The 22963-nt window shown below is 42.9% G+C and overlaps 1 protein-coding gene across 1 annotated transcript in view; it reads right to left on the bottom strand.

Annotated features, from left to right (window-relative positions):
• SFXN5 (sideroflexin 5) overlaps nt 1-22963 on the bottom strand; it is a 159142-nt gene that overhangs the window by 124739 nt on the left and 11440 nt on the right. The window contains exon 2 of the mRNA XM_006880886.1: nt 16385-16453. Coding sequence (XP_006880948.1) covers nt 16385-16453 — 69 coding nt within the window. The remainder of the gene's footprint in view (nt 1-16384; nt 16454-22963) is intronic.

Consider the following 22963-nt stretch of genomic DNA (forward strand, 5'->3'; position numbering starts at 1 on the left):
GGTAATGGAGGTAGGTGTGTCAGAGACAGTGATATTGGCACAGGATAGAGCAGAGTTTAGGGTGGTTGCACACAGGGTCTCTATGAGTCGCAGGCAACTCAATGGCGCATAACAACAACAGCATGGTTAGATAGTAGGAGGGAGGCAGTCTAGTCCATGAACCCACAGTTTAATCAAACACTTGCTTTGCCCACTCCTCATCCTCACACCCAATATCCTCAGATTCTCCCAGTAAAGCAGCAAGCAAAATCCACAGAGCTGCTGCTTCCGCTGCCCCAGCTCCACAGGCCCACACAATGGACGCTCCACTTCCCAACGCTGAGTGGTGAAAGGGCCCGTGTTCTCATTCGTCCCCTGACTCTAGGGATTCTCCTGAGTTCCTATAACAACCTGGCTAGGCTCCATCTCAGGCGACATGGGCATCAAAGGAAGCCTTCTTGCCAAAAGAATAAGCCCCTGGGGGCCCTACACTTGGCAGGATGTAAGGGCAGAGGAGAGGGAGACTTAACGTTCCTGAGGATGAGCCTCAAAATCCAGGACCAAGGGAGCCGGGACAGGCTCTGTGCCCTTCAGAAAAACAAACCAAAAGACAGTGTGTGGAGGCAATCCAAGTCACAACATCCCCAGGTGCTACGAAGCAGAATTGTTCTTCAGGTTTTCTTGGCTGGACGCTTTCTGGAAGCCCAACACCAGGTTTAATCTCCCTTGGAGCCTTCCAGTGGGTTCAAACTGACAACTTTTCTGGTAGTAGTCAAGCCTGAACTGCTGTGCCACCCAGGGCCCCAAAGACTGTCACCAGAGCCCCTACTGTTCCCACTGTCAGGGGCTGACACCCAAGTCCCCAAGCCACCAGTCATGAGGGGCCCTTGGGGCTGGCTGTTCTGGGGGCTAGTTGATGCCCTCCTTTCACCCTGCTGTACTGTGAGGTTGGAAGAAAGGCCTGGGCCCTGCCAGGGTGGGGACCGTGGGGAGAATGGGGGTGGGGTGGAGGAACTCTGCAGGGAGTCCTTTCAACTGGGAACAAGCGGGCAGCAGTGTCCTTGAATGCAAAGGACTTGGAGGGGCCCCCCTTTGCCCTGGGGGGTTCACAGACAACGCTGAGGCCCCACCGAGAATCACTTCTAGTCTGGTCCCTCAGAAACACACACCACGGGGAGAATCACTTCTAGTCTGGTCCCTCAGAAACACACACCACGGGGAGAAGTCTTCTGTGGTAGAGGGACTGAGCAGCGATGCTGCCTTCCAGGCCCGTCACAAGTCCCTGTGCGGGATGGGTAGGAAGCAGAGGTCAGCACTGTGGTGGAAGAACGGTGGCCAGAGAAAACAGGACATTGGGATGGCCGAGAGAGGACAGAGGGACACAGGAATGAAAGCACGGAAAGAAAAAAACAGACAAAGAGACATCCAAAGTGAAAATGAATCTTTCTCTTCAGGTGTGGGAGGGGCACCCCTGCCCTTTCCCAAACTGTGTGCAAATTGGTACTCTCTCCATCTGGAGATGTCCCAACGACATAGTCCATGGCACTTATTCCCATCAGATCCACAATATTAACCATGTGATGGTCACGGTGATGCCACGTGAGATGAGACTGAGAAGAAGGAAAAGACCATAAACCCTCGGGTGGGTTCCAACCCATAACCACCTCTGCTGGGTTTCTGAGGCTGTAAATCTTCACCAGAGCAGCCTGTCCATCTTCCCATGGAGCAGCCAGTAGATTCAAACTGCTGACCTTTTAGTTAGCAGCCCGATTTGTTGTGCACTCTCTGATTCCACACTCGCACCTCCAGGCAAGATGAGGCACCTGGCCACTGGGTCCCGCCTGGGGGCTGTCATCTCTCGCTCCAGCCATTCTGTTCCCCCTGTGACACCCTCCTTCCCCCAGTGTCTCTCACCCTCTCTAGATCCCGACTCCTGACTCTCAACATCAATAGAATTAATTACTTGTTCTACCTTAAAACACACCCAAAATTGTTCTAGGTCACCACACCAGTACTAATACGCATGGAGTTGTTACTATTAACACTCTTCTAGGTCACTTTCTGTGGGCTTCAGCATGAAAAATCTGCCATCCATTCAGTCCCTTAAATAATTAGTGAATTCAGAAGAACAAATTCCTTTTATCTGCAGTCCGTAATTAGAAGTAATTTGCCCATACATCTTCAACAAATTGGTTTTCAACAAGGATGCCAAGTCCATCAACAGAGAGAACGATGCCTTCTACAAATGGTGCTGGGAAAACTGTACCTCAGCATACAGAAGACCAGCACTGGTTCGTGATCTCAAAGCTTCCTCTACAATGAGGGCAGTCCAAATGGCCTGGTACTGATGTTAACACAGGCACATCGACCAATGAAACAGAAGTGAGAAATCAGAGGTGAATCCACCCACCTTGCTGGTGGTGATGTTATATACTGTCACGACAAAAACAACTCACAGCTGGCCCTCCAGCAGGTTCTCAGAGGCTGTAAACTGCAAGGGAAGAGACTGCCCATCTTTCTTTTCTGAAGCAGCTAGTGGATTTGAACCATGTGCCTTTGTGTCGACAGCGCAACTCCTTACCCACTGCTGTCGTTAGGTGCCATTGAATTGAGCTTGACCCTTAGCAATCCTACGAACAACAGACCTTAACTCTATCCTATTCTGTGCCACCCTCATCATCTCTGGCACACTGGAGCCCACTGCTGCAGTCACTGTGTCAATCTGTCTCACTGGACGGTCTTCCTCTCTTTTGCTGACCCTCTTCCTTTTCAAGCATAATCTCCCTTTCCAAAGAATGTCCTCTTCTAGTAACATGCCCAAAGTATGAGAGACGAAGCTCTGCCTCCAACGAGCACTCTGGGTTTTCTGTACTTTTTTCAAGACACATCTGCTTGTTCTTTTGGCAGTCCATGGGATATACAGTACATTTCTCCAACACCATAGCTCAAAGGTACTGAGCCTCCAGAAATCACAGAGGATCCATTCACTTTTGGGCATCTGATCTTTGATAAAGAGTCAAAATCCATTTAGTGCGGGGAAAAATAGTCTCCTTAACAAATGGTATTGGCAAAACTGAATCCCCATTTGCAGAAAAATGAAACAAGACCCATATCTCACATATATACAAAAACTGACTCAAGATGGAACAAAGACCTAAAAATAAAGCCCAAAACTAAAAAAGATCATCAAAGAAAACATTGGGGCAAGCTTAGGGATCTTATTCTATGATATAAATAAGCTGTCAAACATAACCCAAAGCGAACAAGCAGAGGAAGAAAACTAGACGCCTGGGACCTTCTAAAAATTAAATCCTTATGTACATCAAAAGACTTTTCCAACAAAGCAAAAACAGAACCTACAGATTGGGGAAAAGGCTTTGGCAGTGGCTTATCTGACAACGGACTCATTTCTTAAATTTATAGAAAACTCTAACAAATCACCAACAAAAAGACAAACAACCTAATTAAAAAATAGGCAGAGGACATGAAAAGACATTTCTCTGAGAAGACAATGAGGTGCCTAACATGCACGTAAAGAAATGTTCATGATTATTAATTAGCTACTGTTGTTGTCATGTACTGTCAAGACAGACTCAACTCACAGCTCACCCTCCAGGGTTTTCAGAGGCAGTTAATCACATGGGAGCAGACACCCCAAGCTTCTCCAGCAGAGCCACTGGCAGATTTGAACTATCTGCTTCTGTGTTAGCAGCACAATTCCTTACCACTAACCCACCAGAGCTGCTTTATTAGCTACTATTTTTGTTGTTTACCACTGAGTCAGAACCAACCCATAGCTGATCCTCCAGCAGGTTTTCAGAAGCAGTTCACCACCCTGGAGGAGCCTGCCCTTATTGTTGTTATTGTAATGTGCCTTGAGTCTACTGCACAACAGTTTGAACTCAAGCACAACAGTTCTAAGCCCTGCCCTATCCTGAGCCAATCTTACTATCTCCGACACATCTACCCCCATTACACCAGTCACTGTGTCAATTCATCTCCTCCAGGGTCTTCCTCTCCTGTGCTGTCTCTCTACTTTTCCAAGTACGATGTCCGTCTCCAACAATTGATCCCTCCTGGCTACATGCCAAAGCATGTGAGACAGAGCTTCAAAATCCTTGCTTCCAAAGAACACCTTGGTTTCACCTTCTCCAGGACAGAAATGTTTGTTCTCTTGGCAATCCACAGTATGTTCAATATACTTCTGCAGCACCACAAATTAAAAGCATCAATTCTTCTTCTGTCTTCCTTATTCACTGCCCAGCTCTCTGATGCATAGCAAGCAACTGAGAATACTGGATCAGGCGAACCTTAGTCTTTAGACTGACACTGTTGCTCTTCAGCATTCTAGAGAGGTCTCTGACAGCTGACTTTTCCAATACAATTCATCTTTTGATTCCCTGACAGCCCAGAGTGTTGACTGTGGGGCAGAGCAAGCTGAAATTGTTAACAATCTCAATTTCTTCTCCATCCATCATAGTGCCACTAACTGGCCCAGTGGTGAGAATCTTTGTTTTCTTGATGTTTGCTGCAATCCATATTGAAGATTACAGTCCTCAACCTTCAGCAGCAATTGCTTCAGGTCCGCCTCAGTTCTGGCAAGCCAGGTTGTCTAACGCAAGTTGTTGATGACCCTTCCATCAATCCTATTGCCACATTCCTCCTCATAAAGTCCAGTTTTTGGAATGATCTATTCTGCACATAGATTGAAAAGGTATGGAGAAAGGACACACCCCTGACAAACTCCTTTCCTGACACTGAACCATGCAGTGTTTCCTTGCTCTGTACTAATGACTACTTCCTCCTGTAAGCATAGGTTTCACATGAGCACAATCAACTTTTCTGGGATCCCCATTCTTCTCAAGTTTAGCCACAGTTTGTTGTGATCCACACATTCAAAAGCCTCTGCATAGTCAATGAAACACAGACAGACATTGCTCTGGTCTGCTTTTAGCCCAAATCCATCTGACATTGACAATAATATCCCTCCACCACCCTGGACCTCTGCCACCCCAGACTTCCGCTGTTGCCCAGAGGGAAAACATCATAGGGGGTAAAGAGACAATGAGTGGACAGAAGTGGACAGAGGCCTGAGCCATCATATTAGGGGGTACTTGGGGGCATGGAGGTGCTGGTAGGGTAAGGGAATGGAGGAGGGATACTGGCAGGTGGGAGGACAGGATCAAGACAAACACACTGAAGTAGGGGAAGAGGACCAACACTGTGTCTATTAATGGGGAGGGGTCTTTCATTTTACTCTGTTTGGTAAAATGCTTGTCTATTGTTCTATTAGCTATAAGAGAGATGCAAATCAAAAGAACAATAATATATTTTCTCACTGGCAACAACAGCAAAGGCCAATCAGACAGACAACAACAAATGCTGACAAGGGTGTGGAGAGACTGGAATGTGTGTCCTCCGCTGGTGGAAGTATAAAATGGCTCAAACACTGTGGAAAAGAGTTTGGCAATTACTTTACAAAATGGAAATAAAGATACCATTTGATCCAACAATCCCATTATGAGGTATATACACTAAAGAAATACTGGCACACCCAAGTTCAAGGGAAACAACCAAATGTCCATTAAAGGATGAATGAATAAGCAAACTATGGGACCTACTCACAATGGAGTACTACCTCAGAACACGTAACTGTGCTCATGGGAACCCTAGACATATACCAAGAGGCTGTTGTCCAAACACAGCAAAGGAACACTGCATGGTTTAAAATCAGGAAAGGCATGTGTCAAGGTTGTATCCTTCCTCCATACTCATTCATTCTGAACATAAAGACCGATGAAGAAAAAAAACGGAAACTGTCAACAATGTCATCATACTTGGATCTACAATCAATATACTTGGTATCAGCAATCAGGAGATAAGGAGATACACTGCACTGGGAAAGTCTGCAGCCCTGGACATATCCAAGTTACTGAGGAGCAATGACGTCAGTTTGAGGACTAACATGCACCTGATTCAGACATGATCTTTACAGTCACTTGGTATGCATCTGAGGTTGGACAGTGAGTAAGAATGACAGAAGAAAACTGTATGCCCTTGAACTGTAATGCTGAAGAAGAGTGCTGACTATCCCACGGACTGCCAAAAGAACAGACAGACATGTCTTGGAGAAGGTGAAGCCAGAGTGCTCCTTGGAGGCAAGGATGGTAAAGCTTCGTCTTTGGGCACGTTGCTAGGAGAGATTATTCCTTGGAGAAGGACATCATTCTTGAAAAGGTAGAGAGAGGGTCAGGGAAGGAGAAGAAGATAAGACCCTCAACCAAGTGGATTGATTGATATAGGGACAGCAGCTCTGGGCCTGAGTGTGTCAGAGACTGTGAGGTTGGCACAGGATACGACTTGGTTCAGATCTGGTGTTCATAGAACCACTATGAATATACTCAATTTGATGGTATCTAGTAACAAAAACAACATTCAGTATGCATGTTGAGCAAATCATTTGAGAAGCTGGACTCTATGCATAATAAATAATGTGGTGTCAGAATCAGAGGGAGACGCGTCAACAACCTGCATTATACAGATGACACAACCTTGCTTGCTGAAAGTGAAGAGGACTTCTAACACTTGCTATAGGAGATCAAAGACCACAACCTTCAATATGGGTTAGAGAAATCCTCACCACTGTACCAACAGGCAATCTCATGATAAATGGAGAAAAAATTGAAGGTGTCAATGATTTCATTTTACTGGAATCTACTATTAATACCTTTGGTAGCAGCAGTCAAAAAATCAAGATGTGTTGTCTTTGGAAAATCTGCTGTCAAGGACCTCTCTGTGCTAAGGAGCAATGGTGTCAGTTTAAAGGCTAAAGTACACTTGATCCGCACAATGGTCTTTACTATCACTTTAAGTTGTAAAATAAATAAGGATGGCAGAAGAAGAGATGACTTTGAGTTGTGGTGTTGCAGAAGAGTACTGACTATCTTATGGACTGAGTAAAGAACAAACAGATAGGTCTTGGACAAAGTTCAAGCAGGGTCCTCCTAGAGACAAGGATGGTGAAACCTTGTCTCATACACGTTGGGAGGGGCCGATCCTGGGAAGAAAGGCATCATGCTGGGAAAGGCGGAGGGTCAGTGGAGGAAAGAAAGACCTTCAACAAGATGGACTGACAATTGACACACTGACTATAACAATGGACTTGCACATATCAGAAACGATGTGAAAGAGAATAGGGCAGAACTCAGATCCACAGGTTACAGGGTCACTGTGAATCAGTCAGCTCAGTGGTACCTAACATCAACAAACTAAAGAATAATAAAAAAATTCTGTAAATCCCTCACAACATGTATGACTCTAGCTACAGAGAAAAGTTTGGTACAAAGAAAGTAACATTCTTGGATAGTGAGCAGAGAAGAGAGGGAGACGAAAAGCCAGTAAATACACAGCAGGGACATATTAACAGATGGGTGAAGGGAAAAGCTATATCCACTAGGAAATGATCAGCACAAAGTTACCAAAGAAAGAGAAGACCCAGAGAGGTACCTAAGGGGGGGAAAGCATGGTTATGATGTGAACATTTTAGGTAATGCCATAAAACAAAATATGTATGAAAGGCAGAATGGAAAAAAAAATTACTCTATAAACATTCACTCAAGCCACAATAAATAATAACTCAGTCACAAAAGGACAACTTCTGCATACGATCATTACTGTGAAAACAGGAGAGTAACCAGGGAGGTGGGGGGATGTGGAGAGCAGAGAGAAAATGTACAGTCGAACATGGTAAAGGATCAGGACAAGGGAAGGTCAACCTGGGAGGCACAGCCAGTGAAATTAACAAACAGGAGCAGGATATATATAACTGTGCAGAAGAGAAAGAAAAGGGGAAGAAGAGAAGCGGGGCAGAAGAAGGGGTGGGAGAAAATAATGATAAAAAACACAAACGGGATAAATGGGGTGGAGGCAGGGAGAACAGAAACAGAATGTGCAGACAATGAAGAATGTAAGGTCCAGGACAAGGGAGGATCAACCTGGGAAGAATCAGACAATAGGGCTGTTGCAGTTATCAAACAGGAACAAGATACAGAAACTATTCAAAAGGGAGGTGCTGAAAAAGGGAGAGGAAATGACTTAGGACAGCAGAAACTAGACAGTGGATGGGGGTGTGAAGGAATATGCAAAGTGCAATGGGGACTTGATGAGATGAGTTGATAAAAGTCATAGATCAATAGTAATTAATGATGTAAAAATGTATGGAAATGATTGAATAAAATAAAATGTACATGAACAAAACAATGTATACATATTATTTTATAAAATACAATGTAAATGAAAGAAACAATGTATATCAACAATTGTATGCAAGCCAATTTTAAAAATCCATGAAGTATATGAAGTAATGTCTAAAACATAATGTACATTAATGGGGGGAAATGCACTGATCAGTAGTAACTAGCTCTATAAAACACAAGGTTCATTAATGATTCTTGGAAAAAGAAGTGCAGCCAGAATGCTCCTTTGAGGCAATGTCTTGTCTCATATTTTGGATGTGCAGCCAGAATGCTCCTTTGAGGCAATGTCTTGTCTCATATTTTGGACTATGTTGTTAGGAGAGCCTACTTACTCCTTGAAAAGGGACATCACGCTTGGAAAGGTGGAGGGTCAGGGAAAGAGAAGACGCCGCCCAGCGAGACAGGCTGGCACAGTGACTGCAGCAATGGGCTCAAATTGTGTCAGAGATGACAAGGATGGCACAGGACAGGACAGGGATCAGATCTGCTCTCACAGGGTTGCTGTAAGTCATATTTGAATCGACAACTCCTAATAACAACAACTAGTTGTATTGGTAGAGCGACTACCACAGTGGACTTGAGCAGGACAGAGATGGTGATGATGGTGGTACAGGTCAGGGCACAGTTCGGGTCTGCTGTCCAGAGTCACTGTGAGTCACAGTGGACTCAACGGCACCTAACAACAATGGTAACTGAAGGAGAGGGAAATGGGAAGTTATTGCTTTAGGGGAGTAGAGTTTCTCCCTGGGGTGATGAAATAAATTTGGAAATATATAGTAATGATGGTCACACAATATAGTGAATGTAATTAGTACCACTGAGACAAATTTTAAAAAAATAGTATCTAAATTGTAGGTTGCACAGCTTTGCCTCCGAAACACGATTCCACAGTTTATGTGTAAAGTCAAAACCTCCCCTTTAGGTTCTGTAAACTCCTCCTGGTCTCCTACCTTAACTCTTGACACACTGCCCCATGGATAAAAGAGTCATAGTCCTGCAAGATCTCCTACTTCTTATAAAAAACTTATCCTTGCAAAGATTTCATTCAGGAACCAGGCAGATTGTACTGATAACTGGCCAGAAATGTTGTGGAGGGGCTAATACTGTAACACTGCAACTTTCCTGAGCCCAGAGGGCTTCACTAGGCTTAAAAGTCCCCACTGTAGCATTTCTGTCACTGCCCTGAGCGTTCACTCAGTTCCTTTTGTCTCTCCCCACTGCCCATTCTCCCCTCTTCTTCCCTTTCTCCTGTCCTCTCTCCTTCAAGAACCAAAATCCACAATTCCTCCCTGCTGCCAAGCAGAGCAACCTCTGAGACCTTGTTCAAGGCCCTCTTAGAACAAAGATCGCCTTCTTCTGAAGAGAAGTTATGTGAATAAAATTTTCTCCACCTCATTACACATGTATGGGTTGGAATCTTTTTCAAGCTTGGTCAGTTATAAACTGCAAACAAGAAGCTATAAAACTTCAAGATGAGTCTCTTTATTGATTCCGCTCCTGCTGCTCTGAGCTCGGTCACCAGATGGTTCAGATGCCCAAGATCCCTCCAGAGAGGAAAATCCGGCTTCGAGAGCCACTCTCTGAGGTCCACCATCACTGTTCCTCCCTCACAGGCCAACAGGCCTTCTCTGACTGGACAGGCATTGCCCATGCTCCATGTGGGACATCAGCCAAGGGCCCTGGAAGACAAACAGAGCTTTGTGGACATAAGTCATGGCCTATGGGCCACGCCCAGCAGAAAGGGAAGTCTGGGACTGCGGGTATCACTACCGCCCACAGGGAGGGCTTGCTTCAGTCTACCAGGAGCGCTGACGTCCTTTCAGCTAAGCAGTGGTCTTTACTGATCTCTCTATCAAGCATTTGGCATTCCTATTGGGTTTTTTTGGAAGCAGGAGTGGCATCCACTTCCTAAACAACATGCCTCTGGAAATCCTATGAACTTTGATAAATGTCAATAGTTGCAGAGGGGCTTCAAGCCTTTTGTTCATATGGTCGCTATGAGCCGTGCTCGACTCAAAGGCAATCAACAACAACATTGGGGTTTTAGGACTGCAAAAGCATCCAGTGTTACACGGCTCTGCACTCAACGAAGTAGCTTCTTGAGTCTTGGCTGTTATTATATGTCAAGTCAACCACAACTCGCAGAGATCCTGTGAACAAGTGATCTGAAGCCTGCCCTACCCTGTGCCATTCTCACCATCTCTATCCTCCTCAAACCCATTGCTGTAGTCACTGCGTACAAGGACAGCATGCCCAAAGCACCCTTCTAAGTTCTTAATTTAATCATATAATAATTCTTTTGGAAAGCCCAGATAGAGCCTGGAAGTACGAAGACTTTTAACTTAAGAATCAGTAGACCTGGAGAGGCAGATAAGGCCAGGCAATAAAATATTTAAGCCAATCACTCTTACTTATATGCTGGTGTTTTGTTGTTGTTATGTACCAGGGAGTCAGAACTGACCCTCCCGCAGATTTTCAGAGGCAATAAATCACATGAGAGGGGTCTGTCCATCTTTCTCCCAAGGAGCAGCTGGTGGATTCTAACTGAGTGCCTTTGGGTTGGCAGCACTGATTCTTACCACTTGCCAGTAAGCCACCACAACTCCATATTGGACCACATTCCCCGAGGATGATCCTAGATATCAGTAGGTGCTCCGAGGCACATCCTAGGTGCTCAGTAAACCCTGGGCTTTCTTACATCATGGCTTTTCTCACCTAGAGCTGAAGAACTCTAGGGCTGAGGCAAGTCAAGAAAGCACAGAGAAGGTGTGCACTGATGCTAGTCTACGTAAGAAACAGATATAGAGGCTCTGTCATTTACTCCAGCGTGAGCAGGGGCGCCCAAAGCCAATATTCAGGGTTCCTACCAACTAAAGGATTTTGGATAAATGCCCTTAACTCAAGTTACTGGAACATGAGAGCAAAGTGGTTAAGAATAAGGGTTCTGGAGAGAAGCTTATGTGAATTTATACCCTGTCCCCACCACCAGTCAGCTGTGTCACCAGGGGCATGACACTTACTGTCTGTCTGTCTGATTCCCCACCTGTAAAAATGGAACTAAGAATAATACACACCTCATAAGGCTGGTGACTTAATCTGACCAGCTAACACAGGTAAAATGTCCATAAGACTGCCTGGCTCACAGTAAGTGCTTAACGTTGTTGCTGTGTGCTGTCAAGTTGACCACAACCCAGAGCCATAGTGACCCGATGTACACTAGCTCTGAACCCTGCCCTGTCTGCCCTGAGCCAGTCTCACTGTCTCAAACACACATATCCCTGTCATCCTAGTTATCTGTCAATCCACCTCTGGGGTTTCCTCTCCTGCACCACCCCTCTACCTTCCAACCATAATCTCCTTTTCCAAAGACTAGTCCCTCCTGGCAACAGGCCCAAAATATGTGAGACAAAGCTTTATCATTTTTGCTGCCAAGGAGCACTCTGGCTGCATCTTCTCCAAGACATATCTGTTTGCTCTTTTGGCAGTCCATGAGATCTTCAGTACTCTTCTCCAACACCACATTTCAGAGGCATCAATTCTTCTTCTGTCATCCTTACTCACTATCCAGCTCTTACACGCATACACATTTGTAAATGCGTATTTAAGAAAAAGCCTATAATAAATATACTTCTTAGAAAGGCTTCAATAAATATAAATTTAACTAACTAAATAAATAAAATAAAGTTTAACTAAATAAATAAAGGAAGCAAGAGTGACATCCACTTCCAAAATGGCTTGCTTCTGGAAACTCTATGAACATGAGAAATAACCAAAGTTATACAAGTGTTCAGGTCTTTCATTCATAGGGTCACTGTGAGTTGTCTACGACTCAACAGCACTTAACAACGACAACAACAAAAAATAAGTAAATATTTTTTTAAAGTAAGTTTAACTGACAATATTAAGTATTCATGAGTATTTGGAGCAATTAGAACTCTCATACATTGCTGAAGGGAATATAAAATAACTGGAACAAGAGTCTGGAAGTTTCTTATAAATATATACTTACCATAATAAGAAACACATTTGTATAAATAATGTTTACAGCTGTTTTACTTTTAATTGTCAAATGTTAGAAACAGCATGGGTATTCATCAATAAGTGAATGGATAAACAAATTCAGTTAGTGATTCACCAAAGACATTCAGATGGCAAAAAAAACACATGACGAAAAGTTCAAAATCCCTAGCTATCAGAGAGATACAAATCCTAACAACTATGAGGTATTATCTCACCTCAGTAACAATAGCAAAGTTCAGCACAGCAGAAAACACCAAATGCTGGCAAGGTTGTGGTGACACTGGAACCCTTATTCACTGCTAATGGCAGTGTAAAATGGTAAAACTACTATGGGGGAAAAAAACTACTATGGAAGGTAGTAGGGCTTTTTCTCAAAAAGTTAGAAATAAAAAAATTTAAAAAAGTTAGGAATCAAAATACTGTTTGACCCAGCAATTCCACTACTAGGAATATGTCCCTAAAGAAACCACTGCTGCCACCCAAACAGATATATGTATACCCATATTTATTGCTGTGTTATTCACAATTACAAAGAGATGGAAACAATGCAAGTGCCCATCAACAAATGAATGCATAGAAAAACTATAGTATATTCACACAATGGAATACTACACAGCACTGAAAAAGTAAGGCACTCATAAAATATTACACAACATGGGTGACCCTCAAGGACATTATGTTAAGTGAAATATCTCAGTCACAAAAAATACTGCATAACACCCCTGTTATAAAAGAGGACTGACATGGGGGTAGGGGGTAAACTAAGAAAACAGGAGATAAATAATGAATACTGCATTTGAACAGATGAAGGAAAGAACTGTTTAAAAGGAATATATGATAGGCATTGTACATACGAGAACAGCTCAGAATAAGAGATACATTGCAAAGAGGACTGGGGGGAGGGGAGGAGTTACATAATTATGCAACAGTGAATGAATATTTAAGAAAGTGAATTGGGGAGGGGGAAGGGAGAGAGGGGTTAAACGTGCAACAATTAATGAATGAAAATGTAATTTTTCTGTAAACTTTCATTAAAATCACAATCAAAATAAAAAATTTTATTTAAAAAAATTCAGTTAATGGAATTTCCATTCACTGGGTACTGTAGTTGTTAGATGCCGTCAAGTCCTGTATGACCCATACTGACTTTATGAACAACAGATCTGAACCCTGTCCTATCCTGTTGCCATTTTCTTCATTTCTGACACACTAGAACCCACTGCAGCAGCCAGTGTGTCTATCCACCTGGTTGAGGGTCTTCCTGAACTCTTTCGCTCACCCTCCACCTTTCCAAGCATGAACATACCCGAAGTGTGTGAAATGAAGGTTTATCATCTCTGCCTCCAACGAGCACTCAGGCTGCACTTTCTCCAATACATATTTGTTCTTTTGACAGTCCATGGGATATTCAGTATTCTTCTCCAACACCACAGGTCAAAGGTGTCAATTATTCCATCGTCTTTATTCGTTGTCCAGCTCTCCTTAATAATTTGGAAAGGTCCCTGACTTCAGACTTTCCCACTGCAATACACCTTCTGATTTCTTGAATGACAGTATTAAGGTTATTGATTATAGATCCAAGTAAGATGAAATCATTGACAACTTCAATTTTTCCCCCATCTATCCTATTACCTATCAATCCAATGGTGAGAATTCTGTTTTCTTGATGTTCAGATACAATCCATATTGAAGGCTGTATTCTTTGATCTTCAGCAGCAAGTGCTTCAAGACCTACTCACTTACAGCAAGCAAGGTTATGTCATCTGACTAACACAGGTTATTGATGACTTCCTCTGATCCTGATAGCACATTCTTCTTCATTGAGTGAAGAAGATACTGAAGCAAAAGAGCTTAACAGAATATTTCAAACGGCAGCTTAGGAAAACAAAGCAAAATATTTTAAGGGAATGTGCAAAGAGCTGGAATAAGAATTAAAAGGGAAGAAGTTGCTCAGCACTTCTTGAGCTGAGAGAACTGAAAAACAAAGTTAAGCCTTGAGTCACAACACTGAAGGATGCTATGGATAATATGCTGAACAATAAAAGAAGCATCAAAAGAATATGGAGGGAATACACAGAGGCACTATACCAAAGGTGGGGTACTAGGCAACAACAAAAAAAGAATGAACTAATGAAATGCAATGTTTACTGAACTTTGTAAGTAAACAAAAACAAACAAAAAAAGGAAGGAACTACTGATTTATGGAGGAGCACAATAAAGTCTCAAAAGCTTTTTGTTGAAGGAAATTAAACTGGTAAGAAAGGATACATACAGTAGGATTTCATTTCATTTATGTGACATTCTAGACACAGTGAAAGAATTAAGGATGGAAAACACATGAGTAATGAGAGCTTAGTGTAGTGGGAAGAGACTGACTACAAAGCAACACGAGAAAATTTTGTAGACAGGTGGGAAAGTTCTACATCTTGACTGAGGATGCTGGAAAGATAAATAAATATGGCTACCAAAATTTATAGAACAACACACCTATTAAAATATTAAAAACAAAACAAAACAAAAAATAACAACACACCTAAGAAAAGGTAAGTTATGCTTGCATAAACTTGGCATTTAAAGCCATTAACAGTCACTTACCAGAAGCAAGAAGTGGGCCAAAAAGATGCATAAAGGATATTTGTTGTTCTACTTAAACACATCTGTATTGGCTGAACTTTTATAATAAGCATGGAATCTATGTACTTGGAAATAGTTTTGTTAAAATCTTAGATGATAGTAACAACAATGATATGCACCTTGAAGGGATATTGTGAGGGCAAAATGAAGTACCTAAAACACACCATAGTGTATAAACTCAAATGTGTGTATATGGATATAAATATCAATATATATAGAATATAGATGTTGTTGTTGTGTACCATCGAGTTGGAACTGACCCATGGCTGACCCCTCTGTGAGTTTTCTGAGGCAGTTAACTGCACAGAACGACAGTACCCATGTTTGTTCCTCAGAGCAGCTAGTGGATTCGAATCATGTACCTTTGGGTTGCCAGTGCAATTCCTTACCATTAAGCCACCAGAGCTCCAGAATATAGATATGCAGATATAAACATACATAGATAGATGTTGTTGTTATTGTTGCATTTGAGTTGAATAAAACTCATAGTGACCGTATGAACAAAAGGCCTGAAGCCCCTCTACAACTATCGGCATTTATCAAAGTTCATAGAGTTTCTGGAGGCATGTTGTTTAAGAAGTGGATGTCACTCTTGCTTCCAAACATAGATCGATCTCTATACCTTGTTGTGGTGTTTGAACTTTGAAAAATGGTTTTTCTATCCATTGTGTTGGTCCCCTCTGGGAGCATGGTCTTGAGCTACCTCAATTGGGAACACATAGTCTTGCAAATCGTCAACAGCTCTTGAACCATTATAAGAAAGAGCACTTTCCACAATGAGAGTAGACAGTGGAGAGACTGCAGAGAGACACTGAAGACACTGTGGCAAGGTGTAGCCTGACAGAACCCTGGAGATGGAGCCAAAGTTAAAGGTTTTGCTTCTCGATGATTGAATGAAGAGCTGATTTGTGATTGCTATGAGACAAAATTTGCTGGATGACTAAGGAAACCAGAGGTTTAACTGCGCTGCTGAACTGAACCTTGACTTCCACTTGTTGACTGAGAAGCAGTCTAAACTAATTAAGAAATTGTGTCTTGCTGTTAGTCTGGCTTGGGGCTGCTGTTCACTAAACCTGGATTTTTATTATGTGATATCCTTTGTTTTCCTCACCCCTCAACCTCAATCTATTTCCCATGATAAACCCCACAACTTTGAGTAAAGTCTGTGAGTCAATTTGAATCAACATTGGACACAATGATTCCCAGAAATAGGAACAGGAGCATGGGGGGTGGTATGTCTAACCACGTAGCTATTTGTTTGGTACTGTGGATGTGATTGATGGGGACAGTTCCCCTTTACGAAGTGGACAGAAGTCAGACTCAGACTTCCTCATGTTACCACTGCTCCTTTTACAGATGGTGTCAGCTTTACACTGGTACTTTCTTCTCCTCTGCTACTACTTCTTATCTTTTTCATCCTCCACCTCCACCCTCCTGGCTCCTTCACATGAACTGAGGTCAAGGTGTCTCCACTGAGAGGGACAATTACAACTTACCTCAGTGACAAAGAGTGTGCGTGGGTCAATGATGTCCAGGAAGTGCCTGAAGCGGCCGTAGAAGGAAGTCTAGAGAAGGGGTGAGAGGGAACATATCATCAGTGGCTGCACACCATCTCCAGACACAGGTGAACCCACCCCTCCCACCCTGGATGCCCCACATGTGTGATGAATGCTAACAGAGCTCAATGCCGAAGGACCAGGCTTGAGTGTCTTCTAAAGTCCACTCACAAAGACCATGCACGGTGGCCCTCAGGGAGTATCTCAACGTCTCTCTGAGGCACATACTGAGATTCCCTTCAGAAGCTCCCAAGCACCACTGAACATGCAGGCTGAAGAGGAGGCCTCCACCCCACATTCTCCCTCCCAGGGTCCTCTCCAGGGTCCAGCTCAGGCTCTGCCCTTGGAGGATGGTCACCACAGGCTAGTTCAAACATGACAGCACCAGGTCCATAGCCATCAGGACCCCTCTTCACTCATTATCTCTGGAGCTGCCAAGGGGTGTGCAGGGCAGGGGCCAGCCCCGGCCAGCTTTGCCTTCAAGCAGAGGCCCTGGAAAAGGAGGGCTTTGTGCTAAGCAGGCCACGGGCATCAGAGCAGAATGAAAGGAAACCAAGCAACGTCCTCACCGGGCCCACTGCCCTGGGGACCAAGCCAGCTGGATTAAGCTGGACTGAGGGAGAGGGAAAGGGTGCCAAAGTAGGGGGTGGAGGTTCATGCCTCACTGGAGGTTTGTGCCTCCCTGGAGCCCCACAACTTGCCAAGCATCACCCTCCACATGGTGGAGGATGCAGAAGCTTCCACATAACCTCCCCCTACTCACTGGGGCATCACACCAGCAACCAACCTTTATCACTTTCCCTTCCCAGTAAAGACTTCAGCTTAACTCTAAGCACCTGCCCGGCATTCAACTCTCTGCTCTGCAGCAGCCTCTGCCTACAGCACCCTCTGCCTTTTCCATCCCATCAGAGTCAGCCTTCCACAAGCCAGGCCAAGCTCCAGCACCTTCCTAACAAAACTCTTACTTCTCAATCTCTTATAACTCAAATGGTCCTAATAGTTTCCCCACCTAAGACACAGATACATGATGCTCACGTTCATGACCTGACAGAAGTTTACCTCCAAAGAGGGTATTTCTACTGATGTATTTCTACGACTAACTCTGAGACTCGATGCTGTTGAGTCAGAAGCAACTCATAGCTGATCCTCTAGCAAGTTTTCAGAAGCAGTAAATTGCATGAGAAGAGACTGCCCATCTTTGTACTGCAGAGCAGCTGGTGGATTTGAACTGCTAGCATTTGTATGGGCTGCAAATACATCTATGAATACAGCAGAGTATGTGGGGCAAAGTTATAAAGACTTCTTGGCCGTAAGTAAAAACCTTGAAGGAATGACTTGTTGGGCCTGGGGACTCAGGGCCATAGTCTAGGGGACAAGAGGCTTAAAAAGACAATGCTCTATATCCTACTTTAGTAAGCAGCCCTGCAGCTTTAACAGTTTGTGGGTAGCCATGTGGCTGGTGTCTCCCATGTGGAGCAAAAGACAGTGAAGAAAGTGAAAGCTGCATGAAAACAATCAGTCAAAAGGGCTGATGACCCACTTCAAACTCAGTCTCCACACCCTGGGACCAGAAGAACCAGAAGGTGTCCAACTACTGCTACCTATGTGCTGAATGGAATCACAACAGAACGTTCTGGATAGATTGGGGGAAAGTATGGAACAAAACTCAAAATCATAAAAAGATCAGGATCATTGGCACAGAATGGTAGAACCTTGAGACTACAATCTTTAGACACCCTTCAAGTCTGCAAATGAATTCACCACTAAGGCTCAACTCTCAGTAGAATAACAGGCCTATAACGGAAGCTCAGAAGTTAAGAAAAGGCAAGAAAAAGTGGAAAAGGAAGCACAGGGTGAAATAGAAAGAGTGCTGTTACATCTCAGAGACCATAATCTATGCCACAGAACAAAAGTGCAGGAAGTAGAGAGTGACAAACCAATGTGCCCTGTAAACTTTCACCTAAATCACAATAAGAGAAAAGAGAAAAAAAGAGATTTAGTCCAAGAAAACACCACTCAGCAGTTCTTAAACTGAAGGAACTAAGGATCAAATTCAAGCCTCAAACTGAAATACATAAGGATGTTGTGGGCAGAATATTGTATGACCCAGGAAGCATTAAATAAGATGGAAGGAATATACAGAGTCACTACACCAAAAAGAACTGGCTAACACAAAAGAATTTCAGGAAACTGCATGTAATCACAGGGCAATAGTGATGAAGGAGGAAGTTCAGGCTGTTCTAAAAGAACTGGAAAAAATGAAGCCCCAGGAATTGATGGAATACCAATTGGCACATTTCAACAAACAGATGCTGCCCTCATCACGCTCACCAGGTTATGCCAAAAAATCTGGAGGGCAACTACCTGGTCAATTGACAGGAAGAAATCCATATTTATTCCCATTCTAAAAAAGGTGTGGAAATTAAAGAACAATATCACTAATACCACACACATCCAAAAATCCTGCTGAAGATTATATAAACACCTGAAACAGTACACCAACAGAAAATTACCAGAAGTACAAGCTGGGTTTAGAAAAAGCTGTGGCACTAGAAACTTCACCAACATCAGACTGATCCTGGCTGAAAGCAGAGAGCTCCAGAGGAATGTCTATGTGTGTTTCATTGCCTATAGAGGGGGATTTGACTATACGGATCACAACAAATTGTGGTTAACCTTGAGAAGAATGGGAATCCCAGAACACTTGATCATGGGCATACGGAAAATCTATACTCAGCCCAGGGAGCAGTCCTCAGAACAGAGCAAGAAAACATTGCATGGTTCAAAATCAGGAAAGGAGTACATCACGGAAGTATCCTATCTCTATACCTTTTCAATCTATGTACAGAACAGATCACTTGAGAGGCTGAGCTTTATGAAGAGGAAAGCAGCATCAGGATTAGAGGAAGACTCATCTACAAACTATGTTAATGACACAAACTTGCTTGCTGAAACTGAGGACCTGAAGCACTTGCTGCAGAAGGTCAAGGACTGAAGTCTTCAATATGGATTGAAGCTCAACATTAAGAAGACAAAGATTCTCACCACTGGACCAATTGGCAGCACCATGATAGATGGAGAAGAGATTGAGGTTGTTAACAATTTCTGCTTGCTCGGCTCCACAAACAACACTCTTGGCACCAGCAATCAGGAAATCAAAAGAAGAACTGCACTTGGAAAATTTCCACTTGGAAAACTGTCCTGAGTCTTGAGGAGCAACGATGTCAGTTTAGAAACTAAGTGTGCCTGATGTAGGCCATGGTCTCCGTAATTACTTGTTAGCATCAGAAAGCTGGACAATGACTAAGGAGGACAGAAGAGGAAATGATGTCTTTGAGCTGTGGTGCTGGAGGGGAGTATTGATCATATCATGGACCACCAAGAGAACACACAGGTCTATCTTGGAGAAGGTGAAACTAGGTTTCTCCTTGGAAACAATAATTTTAAAGCTCTATGTCACATACTTTGGGCACATGGCCGGGAGGGCCAGGATGGAGAAGGCCGGCCATCAACCTCAGAAGGGTAGAGGGGCAGCACAGGAGAGGAAGACCCCAGATGAGAAGAAATGACACAATAACTGGAGTAATGGGGTAGGTGTTTCAGAGGCAGTGAGGTTGGCTCAGGATAGGACAAAGTTCAGAGCTATGGTACACAGGGTTACTATGAATCACAGGCAATTGATGGCACCTAACAGCAATAAGGAAATAATACAGGTGTTTAAAAAATGTGATTAGAGGTAAGTGCCAAAGGTGTTCACTGCTACCTAAATTATAAGAGTGCGTGGTTATATAATGATCATTAGCTCATATGACTAAATATTACACAGCTATTTAAAACCACAAGCGACTCGACGGCACATAACAACAACAACAACAACATTTAAAACCAATTGAGCACTGGGAAAAATCTAAAAATTAAGCTCCCAGAGAAGCTACACACTGGCCATGAGAAATGCCAGAAATGAGGCTGGAGATCAGATGACTGAATTTTAGAAAATCATTGATTTTTTTTCATAATTATTACAAATACTTTCAATAAAATAATAGCAACAAAACACAAATGGCACTTATACAAGTCCACAAGAACCAGAATACGACCTTGGATCTATCCAACCTGAATTTAAAAACAGCTCAAGAACAAGTTTGAGGCTTAAACACTAATGATCGAAGACCTAATGAGTTGTGGGATTACTTTAAGAATATCATCTATAAAGAAAATAAAAGGTCATTCCAAAGACAAGGGAGAAAGAAATGACCAAAACAGATGTTATAACAGATCTGAAAATTGCACTAGAACATCAAGAGGCCAAAACAAAGGGAAGAAATGCTGCAGAAAAAAAAAGATGAACAGAAGATTTAAAAGAGCAGCTCAAGAAGACAAAGTATTGTAACAATACGTGCAAAGAGCTGGAATTAAAAAGTAAAAATAAAATAGTGAAAATTAAAAAGGAAGGACTCCCTCAGCATTTCTCAAGATGAAAAAATTGCAAAACAAATTCAAACCTCAAGTTGCAATATTGAAGGATAGGCAAAATCTTGAATGATCCAGAGGCCATCAAAAGAAGATGAAAGGAAGACAGAGTCACTGTACAAAAAGAACTGACACAGAACCATTTTAGGAAGTAGCATATGACCAAGAGCCAACCAAAAGCAATGAAGGAAGAAGTGTAAGTTGCACTGAAGGCACTGGCAAAAAAACTAAGGCCTCAGGAATTTATGGAACACTAAACAAAGATGGTTCAACAAACAGATGCAGCCCTTGACATGCTCACCAGACTGTTTCAAGAAATCTGGAAGACAGTTACCTAGCCAACTCACTGGAAGAGAGCCATATTTGTTCCCATTCCCAAAAAAGCTGATCAAACAGAATGTGGGAACTATCCAACAATATCCTTACTATCACACAGACATAAAATCTTGTTGAAGATTACTTAAAAATGGCTAGAACAGTGTATCAACAAAGAACTGCCAAAAATTCAAGCAGATTTAGATGAGGCCATGGCACCAAGGATATCACTGTGGATGTCAGATGGACCTTGGCTGAAAGCATAGGATTCCAGAAGGATGTCTATCTGTGGCTTATTTAACTATGCAAAGGCATTTGACAATGTGGATTATAACAAATAAAAACTGAATAGGAAACATTGCAGGGTTTAAAATCACAAAAAGTATACATCAGACTTCCATCTTTTCTCCAGTCTGTAGGCTGAGCAAAATATTCAAGAAGCTGAACTACATAAAGAAGAATGTGGCATCAGAATTGGAGAAAGATTCCTCAACAACCTGTGTTATGCAGATGCCACAACCTTGCTTACAGAAAGTGAAGAGACCTTGAAAGACTTGCTGCAGAAGATAAAAGACTTTAATATGGATTACATCTCAATGTCAAGAAAGTAATAATCCTCACCATTGGACCGATAGGCAACATCATGATAGATGGAGAATAGATAGAAGTTGCAAAAAATTTCATCTTACTTGGATCCACAATCAATACTCTTCAAAAGACATATTGCACTAGGGAAATCTGCTGTCAAGGGCCTCTCTGAAGTACTAAAGAGCAATGATGTCCACTTTAAGACTAAGGTGCACCCCCTCCAAGCCATGGTCTTTTCTGCATGGTGAAACTTTGTCTCACACACTTTGAGCATATTGTTGGGAAGGGCTAATCCTTGAAAAGGACATCAAGCTTGGGAAAGTGGAGGGACAGCATAAGAAAGGAAGACCCTCAACAAGATGGACTGGCAAAACAACTGCATCAATGGGCTCAACTATATCAGGGATGATGAGGACAGCACAGGATAAGGCAGGGTTTAGATGTGCTCATCACAAGGTCTCTATGAGTTGTTGTCAACTTGATGGCACATCAACAGTTACATATTTATTTACAAATTTAAGATGTCCAGAAACAGGGAAAATGTGATATTATCAAGGACACATGGCAGTTCTCTGTACTATTTTTGCCATTTGGTATGACTGAAACAGTTTCAAAGTGAAAAGTTAAAATTGCCATTTTAAGATGTTGCTGAAAAAATACATTACAATATTAATAGAGATAGTCTCTGAGTAAGATTATTTTGAGTGATTTTTATCTCTAAAACTTACAAATGATAGACCATCAGCCTCAGTCAAGGACATCTCCAAATTACTGAGGAGGAATGATGTTAGTTTGAGGACTAAGGTGTGCCTAATTTTGACCATAATCTTTTCTTTTTCTTTTTTTTTGTGAGGGGGGGTGAATGAGAAGTGAGAATTTAATGTGTGGGAAGGCAGGCTGCTCAGGATGTGGGCTCCATCGAGAGGACGCCCTGACCTTGGTCTTGGGCCAGCAGACGCAGAAGCAGGGAGTGCAGGGCCCTGCAGACAGGTGTGTAGCCCAGGCGGCTCAGGTGCAGGTAATCATACATGTCATGGTGACTTACGGTGTCATCTGAGTGCACGAAGCCCGGGTCGGCATCTAGGAAGTGGGCCCTTGGTTGGACCATAATCTTTTCAATTACTTGCTATGCATCTGAGAGTAGGA

This window comes from Elephantulus edwardii, unplaced genomic scaffold, assembly GCF_000299155.1.
Source record: "Elephantulus edwardii isolate Elephantulus edwardi_28Jun2011 unplaced genomic scaffold, EleEdw1.0 scaffold00011, whole genome shotgun sequence".
NCBI lineage: Eukaryota > Metazoa > Chordata > Mammalia > Macroscelidea > Macroscelididae > Elephantulus > Elephantulus edwardii.